The 23,775-nt window shown below is 48.9% G+C and overlaps 1 protein-coding gene across 2 annotated transcripts in view; it reads right to left on the bottom strand.

The window, feature by feature from the left end:
• The window catches only part of LOC116816114 (discoidin domain-containing receptor 2-like), a 158,926-nt gene that overhangs the window by 67,478 nt on the left and 67,673 nt on the right, over window positions 1–23,775 (bottom strand). The window contains exons 2-4 of one of the 2 annotated variants that reach the window (XM_032765159.2): window positions 16,559–16,632; window positions 13,736–13,874; window positions 6,682–6,784 (exon numbers count right to left, since the gene is read on the bottom strand). In XM_032765159.2, the coding sequence (XP_032621050.1) occupies window positions 6,682–6,784; window positions 13,736–13,799 (167 nt within the window). In that variant the 5' untranslated portion in view covers window positions 13,800–13,874; window positions 16,559–16,632. The remainder of the gene's footprint in view (window positions 1–6,681; window positions 6,785–13,735; window positions 13,875–16,558; window positions 16,633–23,775) is intronic. The other variant, XM_032765233.2, reaches the window with a different exon arrangement.

The raw sequence follows: 23,775 nt of genomic DNA, 5'->3' as shown, positions 1-23,775 counted from the left end.
AAGTCCCTCAAGGCAACCCAGGGAGGGGACGAAGTTTTGGGGGAACAGAGAGTGCCCCAGACACTGGAATTCTGGGTGGTGGCAGTGTATACCAGAGCTAAGCTAGTAATTAGGCTTAGAAGTGTCCATGCAGGTCCCCACATTTGTACCCATAAGTTCAGAGTGGGGAAAGAAATCTTGACAACTCTGCGTCCCCCTTCCCCATTCCCACCTCCTCCTCCTTAGCAGGCCCAAATATACCTGCAGTGCACATCCCTAGTCACACCCCTTACAACTCATGGTCAGGTTCCGTTTTAGAGGGTTGTGAGTCTGGGGTCTTTGTCCCATCTCTTTTCAATCTATGGGAGGGTTAAGGAGTGAGGTCATGTCTGGCCAAGGCCAGGCTTTTCTTTGACTTTTAGTGTTTCTTATGCCTTCCTCCCATCCCCCCTTGTCCTTCCTAATTGGTTGCTTGACCTTGGCTTGAGAGAGGCACTAGACAGCCTTCCAGTGTGTGCTCATATGCTCCCACCACATCCAAAACACTTTAGTTCAGTGCTTCTCAAAGCCGGTCCGCCGCTTGTACGGGGAAAGCCCCTGGCAGGCTGGGCCTGTTTGTCTACCTGCCGCATCTGCAGATTTGGCCGATCGCGGCTCCCACTGGCCAATGGGGGCTGCTAGAAGCGGCACGGGCCAAGGGATGTGCTGGCCGCCCTTCCTGCAGCCCCCATTGGCCTGGAGCAGTGAACCGCAGCCAGTGGGAGCTGCAATCGGCCAAACCTGCAGGCGCAGCAAGTAAACAAACCAGCCCGGCCTGCCAAGGGCTTTCCCTGAACAAGCGGTAGACCGGCTTTGAGAAACACTCCTTTAGTTCATAGAATCATGAAGATTAGGGTTGGAAGAGGAGGATCTAGTCCAATCCCCTGCTCAAAGCAGGGCCAACACCAGCTAAATCATTTTATCTCATCATCTCTTTTCACCCCATCTGCTTTGTGGGCAGAAGCAACACAATGTTTTTGTTCTTTCTTCACATATTTGTAGGGATACAAGAATATCAAAAAGTCAAACCCCAAATTCTCCCTCAGGCTAACAAACAGGCGTATATCCTAACACATGCCAGACGGCTGCAGAGTGAAAACCTCCACAGTTAGGAAATGCCCAATAGACGGGCTGGGGGGATGGTGCTTAGGGCTGTGTAGTGAATGAGGACCGCACAGGTGGGTGGGTCTGCCTCAGTAGCTTCAGAAGTTGACATGCACAGGATGGTATTTGGTTACAGTAACTGACACCCCACCTCCGATAAATGGGTTCTACCCCCCATCTCCCCTTGACTTGCAGGGCAGCAATAGCTCAGGGTGCATGGTAGACTTCAGTTTAAGAGAAGCTTTAAACCTTTACTTTGTAAAAATCTTATGTAACCCCCGCCCCCAAGTGCAGAATACCAAATGTGAGCCCTGAATTGCTTATGTTAAATAAAAATGAATTGAAGTGGCGATTTTTCACTGTATTATCTCACTTTTCTTTGTCCCCTTTTTATAAAGAAATCTAAAGCACCTTGAGACAGACCCTGTCCTTTGGCCACATTGCTGCTCCTCGCTGGTTCCTAGAATATCAGTTATACATCGGGAGAATTTGTCTAGACAGCATTTCATAACCATAACTGAACGTTTGTGTGCACAGCTGAACCTCACAAGCTTGACGATAAACCTGACAAAGCATGAGAACTCAGCCTAGACTCACCGAATACCTGTGCAGCCGAGGCCAAAGTTCTCTGAGCTAGGAAAGAGGAGAACAGGAGTTGAAATCTCCCATCCTCTAGGCGGTGTTTAAATTCCTGTGAACCTCACTGCCTTACTTTTCACTACAGCCAGGACCATCAACCTAGAAAGCAGTCAGGGAGACCTGCTGAACATTCCCTACCCTTTTCATTTGATAAATAGAGAGCAGACCCAGCTCTCTAATATGACAACCCCCATTCTTATCCACTGCACCACACCACTTTTCAGAATGGCTAAGCCAGTTGTGGTTACCCTGTCTGTAACCACTAAAAAACCACACTCCTCTCCCAGAGTGAAGGACAGAATCCAGGGTCCCTGATCCAGCTTCTGCTCGTGCTGACTAGTAAACAGCTGTGTTACCCACAGGGAAATTGTGTTTCAATTCTTCTTCCAACGGCTGGTCTAGAACGGGCCCAACATCTGTACCTGTGTTTCAAATGGTAAGGCCCTAAGCTACCAATGAGAAGGCTGAATGGTCAAACTGTGCTGCTGACCTTTCTGAGTGGATGACAGGGCTCTGGTGAGGAACTTTTAGGGTATATCTGTGCTGCAAAGTGAAGGTGTCGTGGTAGGCAGACCTCAGTTAGCCTTTGTCTAGCTAGCCCAGAGAAAAACTGCTGTGCTGATGTGGTAGCGCAGGCTAGTAATCAGAGTACAAGCCCTCCAGGGATCCTAGGCACAAACTCTGGTTGCTAGCACTGTCGCCAACATCTATACAGCTATTGTTACCCATGCTAGCTAGATTAAAGCTAATCCTAGTATCTCTACCTGTGCTACGCTCACACCTTTGCTTGCAGCAGAGACATACGCTTGCAACAAGTTTTACACTGGGGGGGGGGGGGAGGATAACGGTAAATTTATGAACTCCACCAGTTGCACATTTTCCTTGTAATCACTGATGAGCATGAGTGTTGTGTAAACTGGAAATAGTATAGGATGAATTTAATAGTGAAAAGTGCAAGTATGCAGTTTATGGCATTGGGAAATCATGAAGTAAAGAGGATGGGGAAGACCATCGGAGTACTTGGTTGATCACAGGGATGATATGAGCACCATGTGATATGGCCGTGAAAAAAAGCTAATGCCGGTTTTAGTGATCAGCGAGTATTCAGCAAACAGATAAGAGAGGTCGTGACGTATTACATAGGCACTGGTGAGACCTCTCTGGAATTACTGTGTGCAGTTCTGGTTTCCCATGTTTAAAAGGATGAATTCAAACTGGAATACAGAGACAGGCTCTCAGATGATCGCGAGGAATGGAATAACCTGTCTTATGAAGGAAGCTCAAAGAGTTGGTTTTTAGCCTAAGCAAAAGAAGGGTGGAGGGGAATATGATTGCTCTTTATTAAATATATCAGAGGAAAATATTTCGGAGGGAGAGGAATTATTTAACTTATACATTGACATAAATGGACACTAGTGAAGTTTAGATTTAATTAAGATGAAGGTTCTTTAACCATTAGAAAGTGAAGTTCTGAGAACACCTTCAGGCCCTATAGTGGGGCAAAAGACATATCGCTTCAAGACTAAGCTTGATAGTTGTATGGAGGGAATTGGTATGATGGGATAGCCTAATCTGCAATTAATTTAGCAATTGATCTTTGATTCGCAGCAGTAAGTATGCCCAGTAGTGTTGTGTGATGGAATGAGGATCTGAGTTATTACAGAGAAACCTATAGACTGGTGGAGTCTGCCCACAATTGCCATATTAGGGTTGGAGAGGAATTTTCTCCGAGACTGGAGAGCCTGGAGGTTTTTGCTTCTCTGCAGCGTGGGGCAGGGTCATTGCGGAAGGATTCTTGAGTTTGAGTAAACCACAATTTGAGGACTTCAATAACTCAGATATAGATTAGGGGTTTGTTACAGGAGTGGGTGGGTGAGATTCTGTGGCCTGTACTGTGCAGGAGGTCAGACCAGATGATCACAATGGTCCCTTCTGACCTTAAAGTCTATGAGTCCCCCTCTGTGCCCAGTACACCGAAGAGGTGAATCTGTGACAGTTCTGGCTCAAAGCTGGCACAAGCTGTAAACATGCACGTTGTGAGCTCTGGAGATCATCAGTTCAGTCCCAGAACTACCCTCACTAGCTGGCAGCTGCCTCCTGTATAATGTGACAGCTGGAGTCTCCTACCACCCACAATATAACAACATTTCTGAAGAGCTCAATGTGTGCACAAGACTCTCTTCACACTCATTCTGCTGCAGAGGAGTCAGAGACCTTCTCTATCTCCCTTCACAGTTTCTGGGACTTTATTAGTCTCCTCTGTGATCTCAGCACAATATCTCCTTTTGCTGCTGGTTACCACATTAATATCCTTAGACATATGCCAAATATCATTCCCAACCATCATTTCAATGGGAATATTGTCCACCACCCCTACAATCAAATCACCTTCTACATCTCCCACTCCACGTACACTTTTGCTAAAAGTACAGGAATCCTAGATCCTCCCGCTACCATAAGCTCTGCCATTAGGCCAGGTAACATGTCGCTCTCTTGGATCACACTCCGCGGAACCAGAGAAAACTGTACACCAGTCTGTCCACTCGATGCGCTCTCTGCTATTGATCTTGGCAACCACAACAAATTCCATATTTGGCTCTGCAGGGCCAGTGCCCACAAAACTCATCAAGCAAACCATAGGTGCCTCTGGGGCTTCTGTGCTGATGACAGCTGCATTGACATGGATTGGCTGGGGCTAAATTTCTTTCACCTTGGGGCACTGATTTTTCAGGTGCTCAGCAGAGACATTGGTAACACCTTCTTGGGCCCTCCCCTTTCACAGGCGTTTTCTGATGAGGATTACCAGGAGAGGAATGATTCTGGGAGTGAGTGCTTAGGCTCCTAACCCACAACCACTCTCCTTTCTCCCAGGGATAAAACAGAATCCCCCCTTTAGGCTGGGTTTGTGCCCCTCCTTCTGTGGCTTGCGCTCAAGGGACATCTGGGCTTGCACAAAGGCATCAGCCGGCGTAGACACCCCTGCTACAGATTTTACAGATTTAAACCACAGGCAATTTTTTTACATCAGTGCATATACTCAAGAAATGTTCTTGAGCAATGAGATCAAGCAATCGGTCATAATCCTCAGCCCCTTTTCCTTATTTTCTTATTAGGTCACACAGTAAACATATGTACTGTGACTCATGCCAGCTCTCCTTTTAAGATCCCTAAATGTCACCCTATACACTTCAGGAGTAATTTGGAACCTTTGTCTAACAGTTTCCTCAAATTTAGCAGATATTAAAGCTTCCCGAATTGGCATTTCATTAAATACATTCAAAGCTTTACCAGACTTTCTTGTCCTCAGGTATCTTATGAACTTCACAAAGCTTTTAAAAAATGCGGAAGTACTCTTCAATGCAGTCCGTTCTCTTTGTAAGCAGGACACAGCTGGTCCCAGCTGTGGATTCCTTCAGCGGAGGGAGATGTCAGTGACTCTGGGATCTTTCCATGTTTTTCTAAGAGTTCCAGACTGTATTTTCTCTCTTTCTCCTCGGCCTCTTTGTCCCTTAGCTCCCTGGCTCATTTATGGGCTTCACCTTCCCTTCCCTTCAGCTCCATGGCTCTTCTCTGGGTGGTTTCTTCTCTTTCTTCTTTTGGCTTTTCAGCTTCCAGCACAGCAGCTGTTGCTTTCGGTCTCATTTCTGCCTGCCACATCTGGTACTGGTGTTCTCTCTCTTTTTCTCCTGCCTACAATCTGACCAGTCTAACTTTGCAGTTGTGCCACTGCCGCTCATTTTTATGCTTTACTGTTTTTATTTCCCTCACCTAAAATAAGCAAACAGAAAACAACAAACTGGAGCCCTTCTTTGACTGCCACCAGCCATCCCATTGGAGACTGAGTTTTCAAATGATACCTCACAAGGCATACTTTGTATAAATCTATCATAGTCTTGAAAAAGGGGTGAACATAGTGGTACAGACTGTCACAATTACCCACAGACCAACAGCAATAATTCAGGGGGGTAAGGTTGGAAGTAAGTCATCAGTCAGTCTTTTTACAAGAAGGGTAACGATGAAAAATGGAAACGTGGTAGTGCTGAAAAAGACTGAAATATTTCTTGACAGAGAAAGAAACTGATTTGACAATTCCTTAACTGTATATTTCCCAGATTTTAAGGCACTCTGCTGATTTTAAAAAAAATGGGATTAAAACAACCTTAATTGAACATAAAGCCCAATGAAAGATATTCCATCATCCACCTTTCTCTCTAATATTCTGGGATCAACATAGCTATAATTACACTGCATACAACAACTCCCACTGGTCTCAACTGCTGGCTGGAGCAGAGAGATAGGTGCTCACTAAGGTAGACAGGGCTCGGAACACAGATGGCTTTAGCAGGAATAACCAACGTCTGCATTGCAGGAACTGCTGTTTATGGAATGCATATGCAATATGTTCTGAATGCAAGACAGTGCTAAGTAAGCAGCCACCCATCCTGGGGGTCTGAATAACAGTGAAAAAGTTCTTCTAAAGGAACTACGACCATCTACTTGCCAAGCAAAGATGAATGAAAGCTCTCTTGGTCACTGCTGCTTACCTGGCCATCTGGAAACAGACAAAGAAGCAGTAGGACTCCTGTGCTACAAATTGTGAATGTTCCCCATTGATTGATGATGCTAAAAGTCCCAGTTGCAAGATTGACTTTGTGTGGTTCACAGTTTCAACCAAGTTGTCTGCAACAGCCAACTTGAAACACCGGCTGCCAGGGGCATTACCTGTGTCCACCGGAAAAATCACAAGTCCTTTGGTCACCTGTTTATGCTCTATCTTTATGCAAACACAGTAGGTAGGTGGTGAGTTTTAATAAGGCTGACATTAGGGAAAGAGGATTTCATCTTAGGCTAAAAGATTTTCAGTCCAATTTTATATATTCTAGAGTACGACTGGATTGCTTTCCCAAGGGATTAACTCACCGTGCATACTGGGGTCCTGTGGAGTCATACCACTGACTGGAGGCCGTAATGTCTTCATCTCGGATGGTCCCTTCATGCATCCCCAAAGGGTATCGGCATATTGCTGGAGGGGGAACAGGAGCAGGTTAAACATCAGTATCAGACTTTTAATTTGAAGCGCAAGATAATTTTGGTTAAAAGCCCACCCTGGTTAGGAGGAGAAGGGAAGACAGTTTTATAATAAATGGAAAAAAGGAGAAGCAGACAGCAATCAATATACATTAGAAGAAATGGAGGGTAGCAAATTGATAAGGGAAACTGATTAGGGAAAAATCCAAAGCTGGCAGGGCCAAGGACGAGAAGGTGATTTTTAAGTAGATCAGGAGCAAAAGAAATCTTAACAATGGTATAGACACAGATTAATAGATCTTAAGGTCAGAAGGAACCACTGTGATCACCTAGCCTGACTGACTGCTTATCTCAGGGCAGAGGATTTCTCCATTACTAGGTGGAGATGGTCAAATCCTTCATAATGATACAGAAAAGGCAGAAGTGTTCAATACACATTTCTGTTCTGTGTTTGGAAAGAAGCTGGATGATGTATTTGAATCCCCTGAACTACTTTTCCAGTCCGCTAGTACCTAAGGATGATGCTTAACTGCTTCTGCTAGGGATAAACATTTTAAATCAACAGGCCTAAATAACTTGTGTCCAAGTGTCGTAAAGGAGTTGGCTGAGGAGATGTCTGTGCCACTGGTGTTAATATCTAATAAGTCGTGGGATACTGGAAAAATTCCAGAAGACTGGTAACGTGCTAATGTCATGCCAGTCTCTAAAACGGGCAAGCAGGATGGTCTGGGAACTACAGATTGTTCGCCTGACATCAGTGCTAGGCAATAATGGAAAGCTGGTACAGGATTTGGTCAATAATGAATTAAAGGATGGACCTATAATTAATGTCAGTCAAGAAGGTTTTATGGAAAATAGCTCTAGTGAAACAAACCTGAATTTGGTTGATAAGGGTGGCCAAGCTGGCAAACCAAGTGTCAGTTCATGCCAAAGCCCCAGGCCAACTCGCTGTGTACTGGTACAGATCAAAGTGATTGTTAAATGTGTAAGAGTGTATCTGGTGTTTAAACTTCATGAAAACCTAATGTGATGTCACATGCATTATTTTCACTTACCTGTGTCCTGTTATAATGTAGGAGCAAACATTTGCTTGCGTACACCCAGGGTCACCCAGGGGGGGACAAGTGGGGCAATTTGCCCCAGGCCCCCACGAGAGTTTTCAGGGGCCCTCATGCGAGTATTTGGCGGGTCTTCGGCGACAGATCCTTCAGTGCCACCGAACACACCCAGAACTAGTGAAGGACCCGCTGCCGAAGACCCGGAGCTTCTTCCACTCCGGGTCTTGCAATTCAGCAACAAGGGCTTCTTCCGCTCCAGGTCTTCAGCAGCAATTCGGCGGCGGGTCCTTCACTCGCTCCAGGACTCGCTACCAAAGTGCACTGAAGATCCAGAGCTGAAGGACCCCCGCCACCAAAGACCCCAGGCCCCCTGAATCCTCTGGGTGGCCCTGTGTACACCCCACAACTAGATATCCCATCAAATGAGAAAGAAGCCCCATGGAATGCAGATGAAGAACTTTAACAGAAAAGTGCTAATTTCAAGGCAAGTGATCACTGTGTGTCATGACTGGAAGTCAAAGATTCTAAATGCATTTCTCACTCACTCGTTCATCATCAGAGGAAGAGGCCATGTGGGTAGTGACCCTGTCAGCTTGTTTTCTGTGAGAAGAAGCTATAAATATGGATTCAGGGAAAGGGCCTGTATCTCTGGACTCTTTGGATTCTAAAAGAGCAGAATAACTGAATAAGACCATGGAGATCCTCAGAGTTATTCTGGGTAGCCCTGAGAGACTTTTGGGAAACTGGCAGACCACTACATCTCTGCTGCCATTTGGACTTATAGACTGAGACTCACCTGTACATATATTTTACCTGCTTTAACCCTCAAAAACTCTCATTTCTTTTTCTTAGCAAATAAACATTTAGTTAGTTTACTATGGAGTTTGCTATCAGTACAGTCTTCGGTGTAAGCACCAAAGTGCCACTTTGGCGTAAGTACCAAATCGGTCTGGGGCAAGTGACCGATTTCTTGGGACTGGGGGCAACCTGAATGTGGTGCGATTTTTGGTGTAAATGACCATTTTTCACATAGTCCAGCTTGCCTGGGGGGCAAGAGAGACTGGAGTGTCTAAGGGGACTGTCTGTGACTCCATTAGAATACTATACTACTGCAGTACTTTGGGAGTTCACATTTGGTACTGGGGTGTGGAAATCTAATTATAGACCATACCACAAGTTTGGGGTGTCTGCCCTTGCCACTTCAGACAGCATGACAAGGATAACAGTAATATCCTTCGAGACATGGCTACAACTACACTGGAATAGACTTAGACTTTGCCTTAGTACTGTATAACATCGTAATTGAAGTATCAGAGGGGTAGCCTTGTTAGTCTGGATCTGTAAAAGCGGCAAAGAGTCCTGTGGCACCTTATAGACTACCAGACGTATTGGAGCATGAGCTTTTGTGGGTGAATACATGCATCCAACAAAGTGGGTATTCACCCAGGAAAGCTCATGCTCCAATACATTTGTTAGTCTACAAGGTGCCACAGGACTCTTTGCTGCTTTTATAGTAATCAAAAAAGTTCAAGTGATACTATACAGTATGACTTGGAATGATTTAAGAACTACTAGCTGACAGATCTCAAAAGGTGTCATCAGTGGGGAATCATCACTTCATAGGGATGTTTCTAGTGGGGTTCTGTAGGGATTGGTTCTATGCCCAACACTGGTCAGCATTTTCATCCATCACTGCGGATAAAAATATTGGCAGAGCTGTAAATAATGAGGAGGACAGGGCATTCATACAGCTCGATCTGGATCACTTGGTAAGCTGGGCCCATCCAAATCAGATGAATTTGAATACAGCCAAAGGACAGGTCATACACCTAGGAATAAGGACTGCAGCCCATACCTACAGAATGGGGACCGTATCCTGGGAAGCAGTGACTCTGAAAAGGATTTAGGTGTTCTAGTGGACAAGCAACTGGACGTGAGCCCCCCAGCGCAATGCTGTGGCAAAAAGGGTTAATTTGAATTGGGATGTATAACCAGGGGAAGCCTGAGTAGGAGTAGGGAGGTGATTTCACCTCGTATAGGAGACTGAGATTGGAATACTGCATTCGGTACTGCTATACACATTTTCAAAAAAGATGTTGGAAAAAGCTGGAAACGGTGCAGGAAAGAGCCACAAACATGACTGGAGGGCTGGAGAACCTGTCTTCCAGCGAGAGACTAAGGCCAGGCACATCCTCCCACCCTGTAGCAGGCCACTGAGAATGCTAGAGGCTGCTGGACCTGTGCAGCAAGAGGGAATGAGGTGTTCCAGGCCATGCAAAGGCAGTTTGCCAGCAGGTCAGGCCAGCTCTATGAACTGCAGCGCAAATCGGATGCATCAGAGGAGATGTTGGAGACAGAGGAGAAAATGGTGGTGGACTATACAGCAAGGACAGATGAAGGAGTAACACCACCAGCAGCAAAGGGACCTTTCTGAGAGACTGGAACGAACATCAAATCGAGACATCTCAGGATGCGCCTGCTCTGAACCCTCCCTGGCCCCAGATGCTCCACTCACATCGACCCACACTACTACATGCTGCAGTCACAGCAGAAACTTGGGGTGGGGGGTTAGCCAGTCTATGCATAGAAGTACATGTCAGCAGTCTCCAACGCACTCCACCCTGCCTGCACAGAGGAAGGAGAGTACACTGACCATGTGCAATGCATTACATGGGACACTGTCATGGTTTCTCTTTATGTGCACTGTGGATTTGTTTTGTGGCTTTGCATTTGGGCTTTAGTTTGTGGTAGATGGCCAGCCTGTGCTGGAAAGTTGTACCACAGCGTTTGTACTATGATTCCGTGCAGGTATACTTTGAAAACATTAAGAGGAAACAGCTAGTCAAAGGTGGCAATTTTAATGAGGTCTCAGATGTACAATTCATGCAGCTCCACCAAGCCAGCAAAACCCAGTAGCTATGTATCTTGCATCATGTATGATTTTTTAATGCACTCATAAATAAACTGATATAGGTCACCACTGTGCTCACAAACCCTCTCCCCCGCAAACCAATGATGTGGCCACCCAAGGCATCCCGTATTGTCCTGTCTCTCCTGGACCAAGCTGCACTGTCTGGCTGCTTGTACAGAGCTAGTGCCATCATCGCCCCAATCCTGGTGACAGCACTCCCTACATACGTCACACTGTGCACCCTATGCCCACTGGAATGGATGACATTTGTGACAAAGTTACTCCTCTACCTTGGTGGGCCCTGCGCTTATTGGCGGATTTGCTCACCTCACAGAGTCACCCTGTGGGTTGGGAAACAGCCCAGAGACCTTCCCCTCTGGTAGAAGCCACAGTCCAGGTCAATTCCTCCTGTGTTTGATCAAGGTTTGGGGGGAACCTGGGCCCATCCTCTACTCTGGGTTCCAGCCCAGGGCCCTGTGGACTGCAGCTGACTATACTGCCTCCTGGTACAGTTGTGTGACAGCTACAACTCCCTGGGCTACTTCCCCATGGCCTCCTCCCAACACCTTCTTTGTCCTCACCACCAGACCTTCCTCCTGATGTCTGATGACGTTTGTACTTCTCATTCCTCCAGCAGTATGCCTACTCACTCTCAGCTTCTTGCATGCCTTTTGTTCCCAGGTCCTCGCACACACTTCCTCTCCTCTGGCTCCCCCTTGGCCTGATTGGAGTGAGCCCTTTTATAGCATCAGAGGGGCCTTAATTAGAGTCAGGTGCTTAACAGCCTCACCTGACTCTTAGATTAATTGGAGTCAGGTGTTCTCATTAGCTTGGAGCAGCCCCTGCTCTGGTCAGTCAGGGAACAGAAAACTGCTTCTCCAGTGGCCAGTATCTCTCCCTTCTACTCTGCTGTTCCCAACTGGCCTGGGTCTATCACACATTATACGCACTGGCACCCAAACAGCTTTGTAAGCAGCTCCATCTTGCCTTGATCAAAGGCACCATCTTGTTCCAGCTCAAGGTGTAATTACACCTTCTGCCACGTGCTCTTACATCTGGTCATGGCTTCATGAGCCAGGGGAGTAAATGATATGGTGGATCTCCCAAAATAACACTGAACAAAGACACCCCGTTGATGTCCCAGTCTGTCCAATTCGAAAATGACGGCACTCTAGAATATTCTGCCATCTTGCATTCTGCCATTGCATCCCATGTTGGTGTTCCTGAACCTCCTTCTAGGGCTGACTATGGTCAGCATAATAAATATCCTTTCCAGTTTATAGAATCATGTACATCGGAGGAGTGAGGGCAGACAATGAGCACATGTGCCATTGACGGCCCCAGTTCAGTTTGGGAAGCTATACACTGAAAGACAGCTATTCTTTCGGGGACATTTACCACTTCACTGCCCATAGATGAACCATAGAATTGTAGGACTTGAAGGGACCTCAAGAGGTCATCTAGTCCAGTTCCCTGCACATGGCAGGGCTAAGTATTATCTAGACCATCCCTACAACAATAATTGTCTGGCAAACATCCTACACAATAGAATCAACATTTGACTTGCCAATGTCTGGACTGGGCCATCAGGGGGTCTGCAGATGACAAGTGAGGGTCATCACCAGAGCTGTCTGTGCGGTAGAGCACAGGACCTGACTAGTAGGGGGCTCTGTGTCAGGACTGAGGGGCATTGGCAGAGCTGGGGAGTGGGGGAAAGCCCAGGGCTGGGAGAGCAGAGGAGCTTCAGGTTGGATTGAGGGGCACTAGCAGAGCTGTGCGTGCATGCAGCGGTAAGTAGCCAAAGATTCTAACAGCAGGCAGGGACAAATTCAGCTTATCAAGACTATAACCCTGTGCATAGGGTGCCAGCTCCTGAAGTCCTGTGATTAGCCTTGAAGGGGGCAGCTGCCCTGTGCACCTCAATAGGGTGTTAACCCCACCCAGCAGAGGGCTGTGGGTGTGACCCTTCATCCTGGGTAAGTATTGCCTCCCACACCCACCCAGGGGGAACAGGTTTCCAAATGCTGCTTCTGAGGCAGGAGGGGAGCCCAATTGCTACCCCACTCCAAGTTGGGATGGGGCCACCACATGGGGCCTCATGTCAAGGTGTGTTATGGGCCCCAGGTTGCTTTACTCTGGCCCTGGCTACAGGCCAGCATGGCCCGGAGCTGGGGCTGCGCTGGGGCTCAGAGAGGTGGAGATGGACCAGAGCAGTGACAGAACAGGACACTCGCCGGGGTCTCCAAAGAAATAATGTTAGAGGCAAAGAGTCCATCAGACCCCTCAAGGACAGAGCTGCCCCCTTGCACGTGCCCGGGGGCTTGGCCAAGACAGGGTCCAGTGTCACGCTGGGGCTGGTTATAGACAATCCCACAAACCAACACACCTCATAACTGTGACTTTCTCTGACCTTTAACTAACACCTTCCCTTTTCTGCACCATGTCCCTCCCCTCTCACTTACAGCCTATGACCTGCCCCATGGGATCCCATCCCCTGGGCACGTCCCCCTCCTCTATCTGGTCTGTGTCCCTCTGCCCTGGGACTGGACCAAGCACTGAGCCAAGCTGAGCCCAACCTCTCCTCCTGTATCAGCCCCTCCAGAGTCCACTCCTCCTGGCTGCAGCTCTCCAGCTTTCCCACCTGCCTGTATCTGAAGTGAGCCCAGTACCCCAGAGCCGGCCTGACGCTTGCCTCTCATTACTCATCCAGTGCCCATGGGGCTCCTGGTGGTAGCTGGATCTCCAGTGCTGAGACAGGCTCACTGGTTGCAGACCCACCTGTAGGGCAGGACAGGGAATATGTCCATGCGCCAGTGTGGAGCTGGGATTTCCACCTGTACTCTGGGAAGGCTGGGCGACTGGCACACAGGCAGCTGCTCTGGCACCATGTTTACAACTTCATACGAATGGGTCCATTGTAAGATGGAAAATAAGGGGGGAAATGAAAACACACAAGGCAGGGGATTAGGGTCCCTACCGGGGTTGACTTCGGCACTGGATGGTTCAGGCAGGGAAGCCAGCAGCAGCATGCAGAGGATCATGGTGGGCAGTGTGAGGCGCTGCACCGAGTCAGTCGGGCGTGAGTCCTTCACAGCCAGCAGCTGCCATCTACATTTCTGAAAGACAAAGCAAAAGAGGGGAGATCGAAGTCCTCTAGTCAGGGACCCTTGTGGAGCTGCAGACCCTCAGCGCTGTGCCATGGCGCAATGAGCCACAGCACCCTGCACACACTGGAAACAGCACCTGCTGGCACAAGAACAGGCGGCATCTCTCTCCTGGCGAGGGGCTAGCATGTTATGCTGACACTTGCCTGGCTGCCAGTGTTGACTCTGGAGCTATTCAGGGCTGTGGGAAGTTCACTGTCTCCCAGCAGAGCTGCGCCGCATATTGTGCACAGCAGCACACCAGTATCACTTTCAAATAAACGCTGGCAGGTCACATGTTAACAGCTCCAATGCAAAGTCACTTCTGCCCCTGTTTATTCGCTCCCCTCCTTTAAAACACAGCGATGCCCAGACACCTCCTTACAGCAAAGCACACAGGGTCACTTTCAAAGCATGCCTTTCTCAGCCATGAGAAATGAGGCAAACCCTTCCCGGCTCTCTGCATTTCTGGTGTAAGGACACTTGGGGGCAGAATGATTGCACTTGAACACAAGTGCCTTGCTTTGTGGGCCCTGCCCTCCAAACAGATGGTGCTGAGCGCAGTGCAGGGGCAGGCACCAGCGTCAGGGCTGTGCTAGGAGTGAGTGTGGGCAGTGAGCAGAGCATGTGATTTAGTGACTAGCTGGACATATAAAGCCTCATAGCTAGCACCATCAGCTCTCCCTGCCCAGCAGCTCCCGAGTGACTTGTGTAACTGAGCTGGGCAAATCCCTATCACTATTTATCTTAGAACAGGCCTTTCCCCCTTGCTTGTAACCTTCTCAGACTCATACCCTCTGGAAGAGCATTTCCCGGGTCTAGTCTGCACCTAAGGGTCAGTTTCTTTACAGTGGAAGAAAAGCCTGTTGCTGTTTTCAAGTGTGTCCGTTCTGTCCTTCCTAAAACCCTGCTGCCGTTGCCCAACAGCAATTTGGGGTAGCAATGCAAACTGGGCCAGCCAGACAGTGCGAAAGGGTTAAAGTGTGTGCTTTTCACACGCACACAGGGGTTTCACACACACAAAGGGTTAAAGCTTTTCACACGCACACAGATCCTAATGATTGCCAGTTTTTTACTAACAATCTGACAGTGCTCTATTTGTGCCCTGTGATGTTTCCCTCTGGAGACATATCTGGAATAGGGCAGATCCCTGCCTCATTCAGGGCACGCAAGACAGCACTCAATTTGCAAGGGTTCTGTGAGAGCGCTTGTCTTGCTGAGCATATCCTGCAGGAATGCCACCCAGCAAACCGTTCCGTAAGAAAAAGTGTCATTGCTTCCTATCCATAGGGGGTTTTTTTAAACTTGGAAATGCCACAAAAAGCTACCTTAAAAGAACAGAAAGATTATACAGTGCAGCCCTCAAAAGTTCGAGTCACATTCACCAGCCTAACCTCAACCTCTGCCCCTTGTGCACATGAGTTATGACTCAGGCATTTGTTACAGGATCACATGGTATTTCTGATGCAGAACCCTGCCCCGCTAGTTACAGCACTCAGGCTGTATGGTGAAAGATGATCCAATGATAACAAAAGACAGCTGCCAGGTTCACTGCATCCCATTCAGCCAGGGCCCTGGGTAGGGATCGGCAGCATGGGTGACCGTCTGACTGAGCCACATGGCAATGCAGACAGGAACCTGTGCTTGTTCTGCCCTGACTTTGAAGTGCTGCATTTTGCAAAGGAACCTTTGAAAGCGCACGTTCCATACAGAGAGACACAGAAATGAAAAACTGACGTGCCAGCCAGAGGGCCCTGGAAATACTTACACATCCCACAGAGGAAGTATAACAGAGAGAGAGTTCGACAATCCCAAACACAACGCTGCCGACTGCACTCGTCCGACTGCAAACACATGGTAATTGCTGACCCTGCCTCGCATAGGGGGCCCCTGCAGGAAGGTGCCGGCCACCTGCTCTGTGGGCCAGCATGGAGGGGGATGGAGACAGGGATCTGCCTCCTCCCTGCCCCTTGGGGAGGCTGTTGACTGCAGCTGCAGCTGACCCTTTCCGACCAGGCACAGAGCAGGGGAAGGCAAATGGAAACCAAGAGGCAATAACTCTGTTGTGTGCTCCGTGCCTTCCTTTAGCTAAGGATGCTGTCCTGCCCAACGCCAATGGGACTGGAGGGCACTGGCTGATCAATACAGAACTGATCAAATACACCCCTCTGAGAGACGAGCCTGAGCACACCAAAATCCTGTGTCAATAAAGACACACGGGGCCATTATTGGAGTGTAAAGATATGTACATTCCCAGATGCCAGGGCTGGCTCCAGGCACCAGCCCAAAGCTGCTTGGGGCGGCCAACAGTGGGGGGTGCCAGGTCTGGGTCTTCAGCGGAGGGTCCCTCACTCCATCTCAGAGCGAAGGACCAGCCGCCAAATTGCCACTGAAGCGGTGTCGGTAAATCTGCAGATCGTGAAAGCAGCTTTTTTTTCTCTTTTTTCCTTTTTGGTGCGTGGGGTGGCAAAAACCCTGGAGCCGACCCTGCCAGATGCTGAGATTACAGGAGATAATGAGCAATATTATTTTGTATCAGGAGAAACGGTGTGTGGCAGCTTTAGGATCATGCACTGAGCCTCAAATGAGGTGTTTTCTGACATTTAAATGCTTTGATGCATGTCCAGTTAGCAAAGTGTAGCCTGCCAGGAGCTTACCTGGGTCCCTGGGTCTCTGTAAGCTGGTAGTTTGGGAGAGAGCCAAGGGCAGACTCAGAGTCTGCTGGGCCACCCTGCAGGAGAGAGGAGAGACACTATTTAGACCAAAGTGACAGGGGACCTGTCAGCTAGGGGGAGGATGGCCAGGAGCCAGCATGGCTACCAGCCCCCTGCTCAAAGGAGGGGCAGCCTCTGAGAGTGAGAAGTGGAGCAGAGACAAGTGACTGACAAGTGAAAGCCTGGGAGAAGAGCAGCCCTGACCCATAGGAAGTGAGCTGCCCACCCCCAGGGAGCACTGGAGAGGAGAGAAACCAGTCTGAAGCCAGCCACTGAAAGGGCATGGCTGCCTGTGGGTGAGCTGCTGCATCCTGGGTGCATGCAGGGTCCCCCTGAGAAAGAGCCTCTGCCTGCAACACCCTCAGCTTGGTCCTTTCCCTCCTCAAGGTGACTCCCAGGTTAGTTCTCCGGTTCCCTAGAGAAATCAGTCATCACACAGCATCCCAGCTCTGGCTGCTGGTCCAGGGCTGCCATCCGTCTAAGCGCTAGTGTAGGAGACATAGGTTAGGATCTGTCGAGGTTAGTAACCTGCACCCCTTTGTGAGGAGCAGAAGTCCTGGGACTGGAGCAGCCAGACTCCTGCATGAAGAGGATGCCTGTCAGCAGCAACTGGAGCTGTCCAGAGCCATCTCTGAACCTGAGGAGCACTCATGGAGCTGTGAGTGCTCCATCTTTTAGAGGGTCAGAGAAATTGTCTGGGAGACTCCCTACTCCCAGACGGTGTCCTCAAGCCAGTGGTAAGGGTTTGGGGATTCTCTTACCTGCTGCCTATTAAACCCAACGGAGGGACTTACTACCTTATCCCATGTGAGAGTCTTCGGGGCTGTACTGAACCCAGTCAGCCAAGGTGCTAATTGCCATTGCAGGAGATATTATCACAGCTCATCCAGGGCCCCTACAAACTACATGCACTAACAGGACACTGGTTTTTATGTTTTCTGTATTAGGTGTGACAAAGTTCCTCCTTTACCTTGGTGGGTCCTGCGCTTATTGGCAGATTTGCTCACCTCAGTGATCTTCCCCACAGTCTGGGTCAACTCCTCTTGTGTCTGATCAGGAGTTGGGAGGTTTGGGGGGAACCCAGGCCTGCCCTCTACTCCGGTCCCCAGGGACTTGTCGCAGCTGTCTAGAGTGCCTCCTGAACAGCTGCATGACAGCTACAACTCCCTGGGCTACTTCCCATGGCCTCCCCAAACACCTTTATCCTCAACCACAGGACCTTCCATCTAATAACGCTTGTCCTCCTCAATCCTCCAGCATACGTCTCTCACTATCAGCGCCTGCCTCCTTCTGCTCCAGCTCCTCACACAACGCTCTTCTCCTCTGGCTCCTCTCTGCCTGACTGGGGTGACTCCTTTTAAACCCAGGTGCCCTGATAGCCTGCCCTGATTGGCTGCAGGTGTTCTAATTAAGTAGCTACTCCACTGCTTCTAGAAAGATCTAAATTGGCTCCAAGTGCCTATTAACCTGGAGCAACTGCCATTTGTTACCAAGGTACTAGGGATTTGTTTAGCCTGGGGCTAACATACCTGTTCTCCAGTACTTTACTGGAGCCATCTGGCCTTGCCCCCATCAACACAGGTCAGATGCTGGGAAAATATCACAGGTAATACTGTGGCACCAGTGATCCTGACTGTAGTGTTTTACTAATATACTTACTTCCCGTGTAGAAGAATTCCTGTGCTGAATAACACGTGTGTGTTGTGTTATTCTTTGGATCTCCATCCTGGCACGTAAGTGGGGGTTACCTAGCGGTCCTCGGTGACTGGCCAGGACGTACCGAGAGGGGTGGAGCCACACCCAAAAATTAATATGGAAAGAAAATCAGGAATTTATACCTGTGACTGGAGGCAGGATCCAAAGGAACCCAGGCCTGCCCATCAAACTCATGCGGAGGCTAGCACTAAATGGTGGAGAAGGGTTCTACACGACAAACAGATCCACCTGCCCTCCTCATTATTGACACACCCAGTTGCTGTGTCATCGCAAAGTTTAGCTGCAGCGACCCTAGGAGTACACTCCGATAAAGCTGCAGTCGCCACCATTCACTTTCATCAAGCAAAATCATTTCATGGGTGATACGCCCGTAAATTAGCCATGCTGCTATGCACGTCCCAAGTAAAGCGAGTATGAAGTAAAGAATATTTTATGTTTACAGTGATTGTTCACAGGTCATAAGTAGATAGTAAGGGTTAATTTCTTTTTACCGTGAAAGGGGAACCAAACACCTGACCAGAGACCAACAGAGAACTGGATTTTTATAAAAAAAGTCAGGGCGGGAATTTGGTACTCAGGATCTTTGTTTTCCCCGCTGTGGGTAAACAAGCTTTTCTTCTAACTCCATCATCTCAAATATCTACAAAAGTCTGTAAGTACAAAGAAAACAAATAATAGGCAGTTTATTGGCTTTGTGTTGATTTACTGGGTTGATTGCTGGATTGCTATTTTAAAATCAAACTGGTTATCCACATTTCCTATAAGCAAGAAGCCTGTATGATCTTTTAATGCAGTATTATTGTTCTGTATTTCTTTCTTTTATATAAAGTCCTTTTTAAAACTTGTGGAAGTTTCTTAACTAAGGGAGCAAAGGGGAAAGGAATTTTTGTGCCCAAGAGTCGTTACATCTGTGACAGGCTAAGGGGGCAGAAAGAAAAGCCCAGCCAGTTGGGTCATTTCCCATCGTCCCCAGGCGGAACACTACAGGAAAAGAGAGAAAACACTTTAGTTTCCCTGTGTTGAAACTGTCCTCTGGGAGAAAAGGAGACAAGGTTTCTGGTATTGTGATTTAAGGAGATTGCATCAATTCCCATCAAGTGCTCAGAGCAGGACCCCGGAGAGAGGGAAGGGAGGGGATTTTCCTTACCGGTAGACTCAGATTTCGAGTCTGGGGGGTCTCCCAAAGAAGTTGGGGAGGCCACAGAGGGTCCCCCAGAGTATTTGGGAACCCAGGCTGATAAAGCCTAAATCTTATCTGGTGGCAGCGAAGTAAAATCCAAGCTGGAGTGAGCTTGGGGGAGTTTCAGGTAAGCACCCAGATTTTGGACGCTAAGTCCAGATTTGGGACAGACATTACCACTGCTAGTACCTCATAGTGTAACTCAAGGTTCAGATGAGAATTATACTGGACACAGGACTCTCAGTATCTGAGTCCACAAGGGCAGGATCCAGGTCTCGCTGATTCCTAACCTAATGCACTAGACAGTGCAGGCTGCCAGGAGCACACTGAAAATGTATTACAATCTAAAGCAAGAAACCTGCCCTCCTCCCCTGCACACCTTTCCCATTAAGAGTCAAATATTCTGTCAATCTCCTGAAACACATGAGTCTCTAGCAGCACTGGTTCTGCTGATATTTTTACTTACTTTGATAGTAAATATATGGAACCATGAACATTTTTGGCTTTAAAATAAGCGATCATCAATGTGAAAAGGCCAATACTAGTGCACCAGGTCTCTGAGAAAATCACTCACCCATTTGTGCCTCACCTTCCTGACTATACATGGGACTGTTACTTTGCACTTCTCATATGTAGGCTCTCAGGACCTTACAGACCTAGTGTGCACACGCCGTCCCTTTCACCAACAAGGACAACTGGGGCACAGAGACTCAAACTGACTGTCCGATGTGCAGAGCAAGTAGGTATGGACATGCTCCTGCTTCAGGTGTGTGTCTAATCCGCTGGCTAGACCACTGTTTCTCCCAAGGTAGGTGACAACCCTGGCCGGTCTCAGTGGAAAATTCATAACCCATTTTCTGTAGTCCCCCCTCCTCCCCAATTCCCATGCAGCAAACACAGGTCTGCACCACATTGCCAATTCCTGCTCAGAGCAGCGTCTGGGCTCAGTCCCCACGGCCTTGCGTTGTGCTGTACTCTGTTTGTTGTGGGGCTGGCAGAAGCCAGGAACAGAGAGGGCGCGTCTACATTGCAATTAAACATCTGCAGCTGGCCCATGTCAGCTGACTCAGGTTCGTGGTGCTTGGGCTATGGGGCTGTTTAATTGCTGCATAGACATTCAGGCTGGAGCCCGGGCTCGGAGACCCCATGTGCATGGCTGCATGGAGAAGCCAGGGTGGTGTTTGAGTTTTGCCAGCAGAACCCTCACCCTCCATGGAGGCGGTAGGTCCATCCTTGGTGTCTAAAGGAAGAAGGAGGTGTGAGGCACGTTGAGTTATTCCTTGGGGGCAGTTCGGAGGCAGGGTGGCTGGACAGCACACAGCCTGCCCAGGTGCTGCAAAGGGGCAGCAGGGTATCAAGGCAAGAGCTCATGGGGCCAGGGCCATGGGTAGGGAGGAGAGATCGGGGAAGCAACATGGGAGTAGGGGCTGGGGCACTTCCAGGGCTGGGGCCTAGACATCGGAAGCAGCAGGTAAGTGGGGGTAGGCAGGCTGTCTGAGGGCACCGGAAGGTGAAACCAGGGCACCTTCATCAGGTTCTGGAGCGATTGCTTCTTCAGAGCAGGTCACTGCATGCGCAGCATGAGCAGCAGCAGCTCCCCCGCTCAGCTTCCCCTCTCAGAGGGCTGGCACCATGGGTCTCAGTCTCTCCCCACCAGAGCATGAGATCATGTTGGGACACAAGGAAGTGTGTCAGCACAGGGAAGTGTGTGCGTGTTATGCCGGCTCCCTGGCACTTAGCAGGCAGCTCCAGAGTGCCAGAGCATCTCTGCTGCCTCTCCCTTCTCCTGCAGTGCTCTTTGCTGAGATGCCTATTGCGATTTATGAGCGTTTGAGGAGGCTCCTCTCACCCCTTTGGCTTTGGGGCACTGGACTAGAAAGCGTCTCTCTCTGCCCCAAGCCCCTTTGCTCTGCTGGCTGCACAGTTATTGTGTTCAGCCTAGTGCCCCAGTTCCCCTCTAGTGTACGCTTCCCGAGCGTGTATCCAGGGAGAGGCTGCCTCAGCACTAGCTGTCCCCGAGGAGATCTCTGCGAGTGGAGTCGTTCTAGGCTTTGTGCTGGTCAGTCTGTTCTGCCTGCTGGTTTGTGTACTGGGGTATCAGGTACTGGTCTAGCCGGTGGGCACCTGAGAGTTCTGGGTGGGCCACGGAAGGTGCTGCCATAGGGGGATTAGTGTTGATGAGCTGCAGGAGCGAAGTGTTTAATTTCTGATCTGTACGTGCTTTGTGGGGGAGGCAACGTTTGCAGCTTTGCCTGAAGTGGCCCCAGAAGCTGGTTACCCTTTCCTGCCCGTTGACTGGCAAGAGGCATTGACCTGGCAGCTGTGGGGACAGCGGCACTGGAGGAGGGGGGTTTCTCTTGGGGTCTGATCTCAGTCAGCGAAAGCCACTGTGAAGGCTGGGCCCGAGACTTCACTCCCAGATAGTAGCATGGGTTGGAGATGCTGCTGGATAGATTTAGCAGTGGTTCTCTCTCTCTCTCTCCTGGTTTCTTTCTGGTGTGGAAGGCCCATGAGAGCTTTTTCACTGAGTCCAGAAATCAGTGCTGTATTTTGTATGACTTTATTGTAACCCTGCTGTCACACCTCTACCCACAGAGGAACTGCCATACCTGGAGCACAAGGCCCACATTGGCACCCAAACCCCAGGCAACAGCAAAGCCTGAGAGAGGCAGGAAAGCATTATCCCTGTTTGCTGGGCTGGGTGGATCAAGTTGCTAATTGCTAACAGCTGGCTGCATCAGAATAAAACTCTGTTACAATCATTATGTGAGCAGAAAAAAATCTCCGTCCTGAAAAATATTTCACTCACTGGGTATGTCTACACAGCAAAGAAAAATCCGCTGCTGGCCCATGCCAGCCAGCTGCAGGGCTGTTTCTTTGCTATGTAGGCTTCCGGGCTGGAACCCAAGCTCTGGGATCCTCCTGACCCGCAGGATCCTCGAGCCTGAGTTCCATCCCGAGCCTGGAAGCCTACACAGCCGAGAAACAGACCCGCAACTGGAGCCCCAGAAGCCTGAGTCAGCTGTGTAAACACACCCACTGAGAAGTGAAGGAGAGAGCAGCTTTCTCCAACATACAAAGCAGACACTGAGTCAGAGAAACAAGCCCGCCTCTTCACTCAGATACAGGCAAAGACCACGACTGTCCCCAGCGGAGCATGTGCCCCAGCTGCTAGCGAAGGCATTCCGTAACAGTCCCTACAGCGGGAACAGGAGGGAACTGCTGGTTACATTTCTAACTGGATCTGCGTGAAATAGGTGGAGTTTTGGGCCCCTCCTACGTTCCATCCTCTCTTCAGAGATCCATTGTGGAGGGCTGGAATGTTCGGGAGCCTTGGGGGATCCACGATGAAAGAGACGCTATTGTTTGAACTCGCCCGTGTGTAAATGGTTCCCTGGGAGCAGGAGTCTTGCTATGGGTGCACGTTGCCCTAATGTCAGGATGTTCTGTGGCTGTAAATCCATCTGCTGGTGACAGTGCACAGGCTGGGCTCTCACTATACAGGCAGGATGAATCAGCTTCTCTCCTTGATTATGGGGTGTACAGTCCTGCCTTTGGCATGGTTCTAGTCAGGGAAATGGCTCTGTGAATGGCTTACTGGCCAACTATATAAACACCCTCTCCGTTACTTACGGGTCGAGCAGGCTGGAGGATGACAAGCTTGTTTCATGACAACTATCAAGGTTTCAGAGCGTGTTTAAGTTCTGCATCGGAATGAAAACTAAACCTCTCAAACATTCTCATGAAACAGAAAGGTGGCCAATCAGTCACACTCTGTCTCATCGGAAGTGGCCAGAGAGCCCTGGAATTCAGAACACTTCCCAGCTTAAACATTTTGGCTTCGATGAAACAGCATATTGCAATGAAAACACAATTTGTTGAAAATGTTCAACCCAGCTCCACTTTCAAGTCAGTTTTGCTAAGCTTACAAGTCAAATAAGGATTTTCTGATTCTAATTCTTGTTTTATGGTAAAACTCCAGTCTCTTTCTTCCTGTTTGACAACACTACTTTTGGCAAGATTCTGCCTTTCAAACATAGCTGGCAGTTTGCTGAAGATGCACAGGAGAGACTGTAATACAGGGTTGCCTTTGTAGAGTGATCAATAATAAAACATAGTGTTAGCAGTGGGATTCTGCACAGCAAGGATGTGCTGCAAGAAGGGGCCACTATTCCAGCAAATGTGCCCAGGACCACACTTTGGATCTGGCTATCTGCAAGCCAGTTACTGCACTTCCACCAATCAAGCATCATTGCACTATTAT

This window comes from Chelonoidis abingdonii, chromosome 24 (assembly GCF_003597395.2).
Source record: "Chelonoidis abingdonii isolate Lonesome George chromosome 24, CheloAbing_2.0, whole genome shotgun sequence".
NCBI classification, from domain to species: Eukaryota; Metazoa; Chordata; order Testudines; family Testudinidae; genus Chelonoidis; species Chelonoidis abingdonii.
Note: the sequence above shows the minus strand (reverse complement) of the source record. Positions and strands in the feature narration are given on the sequence as shown.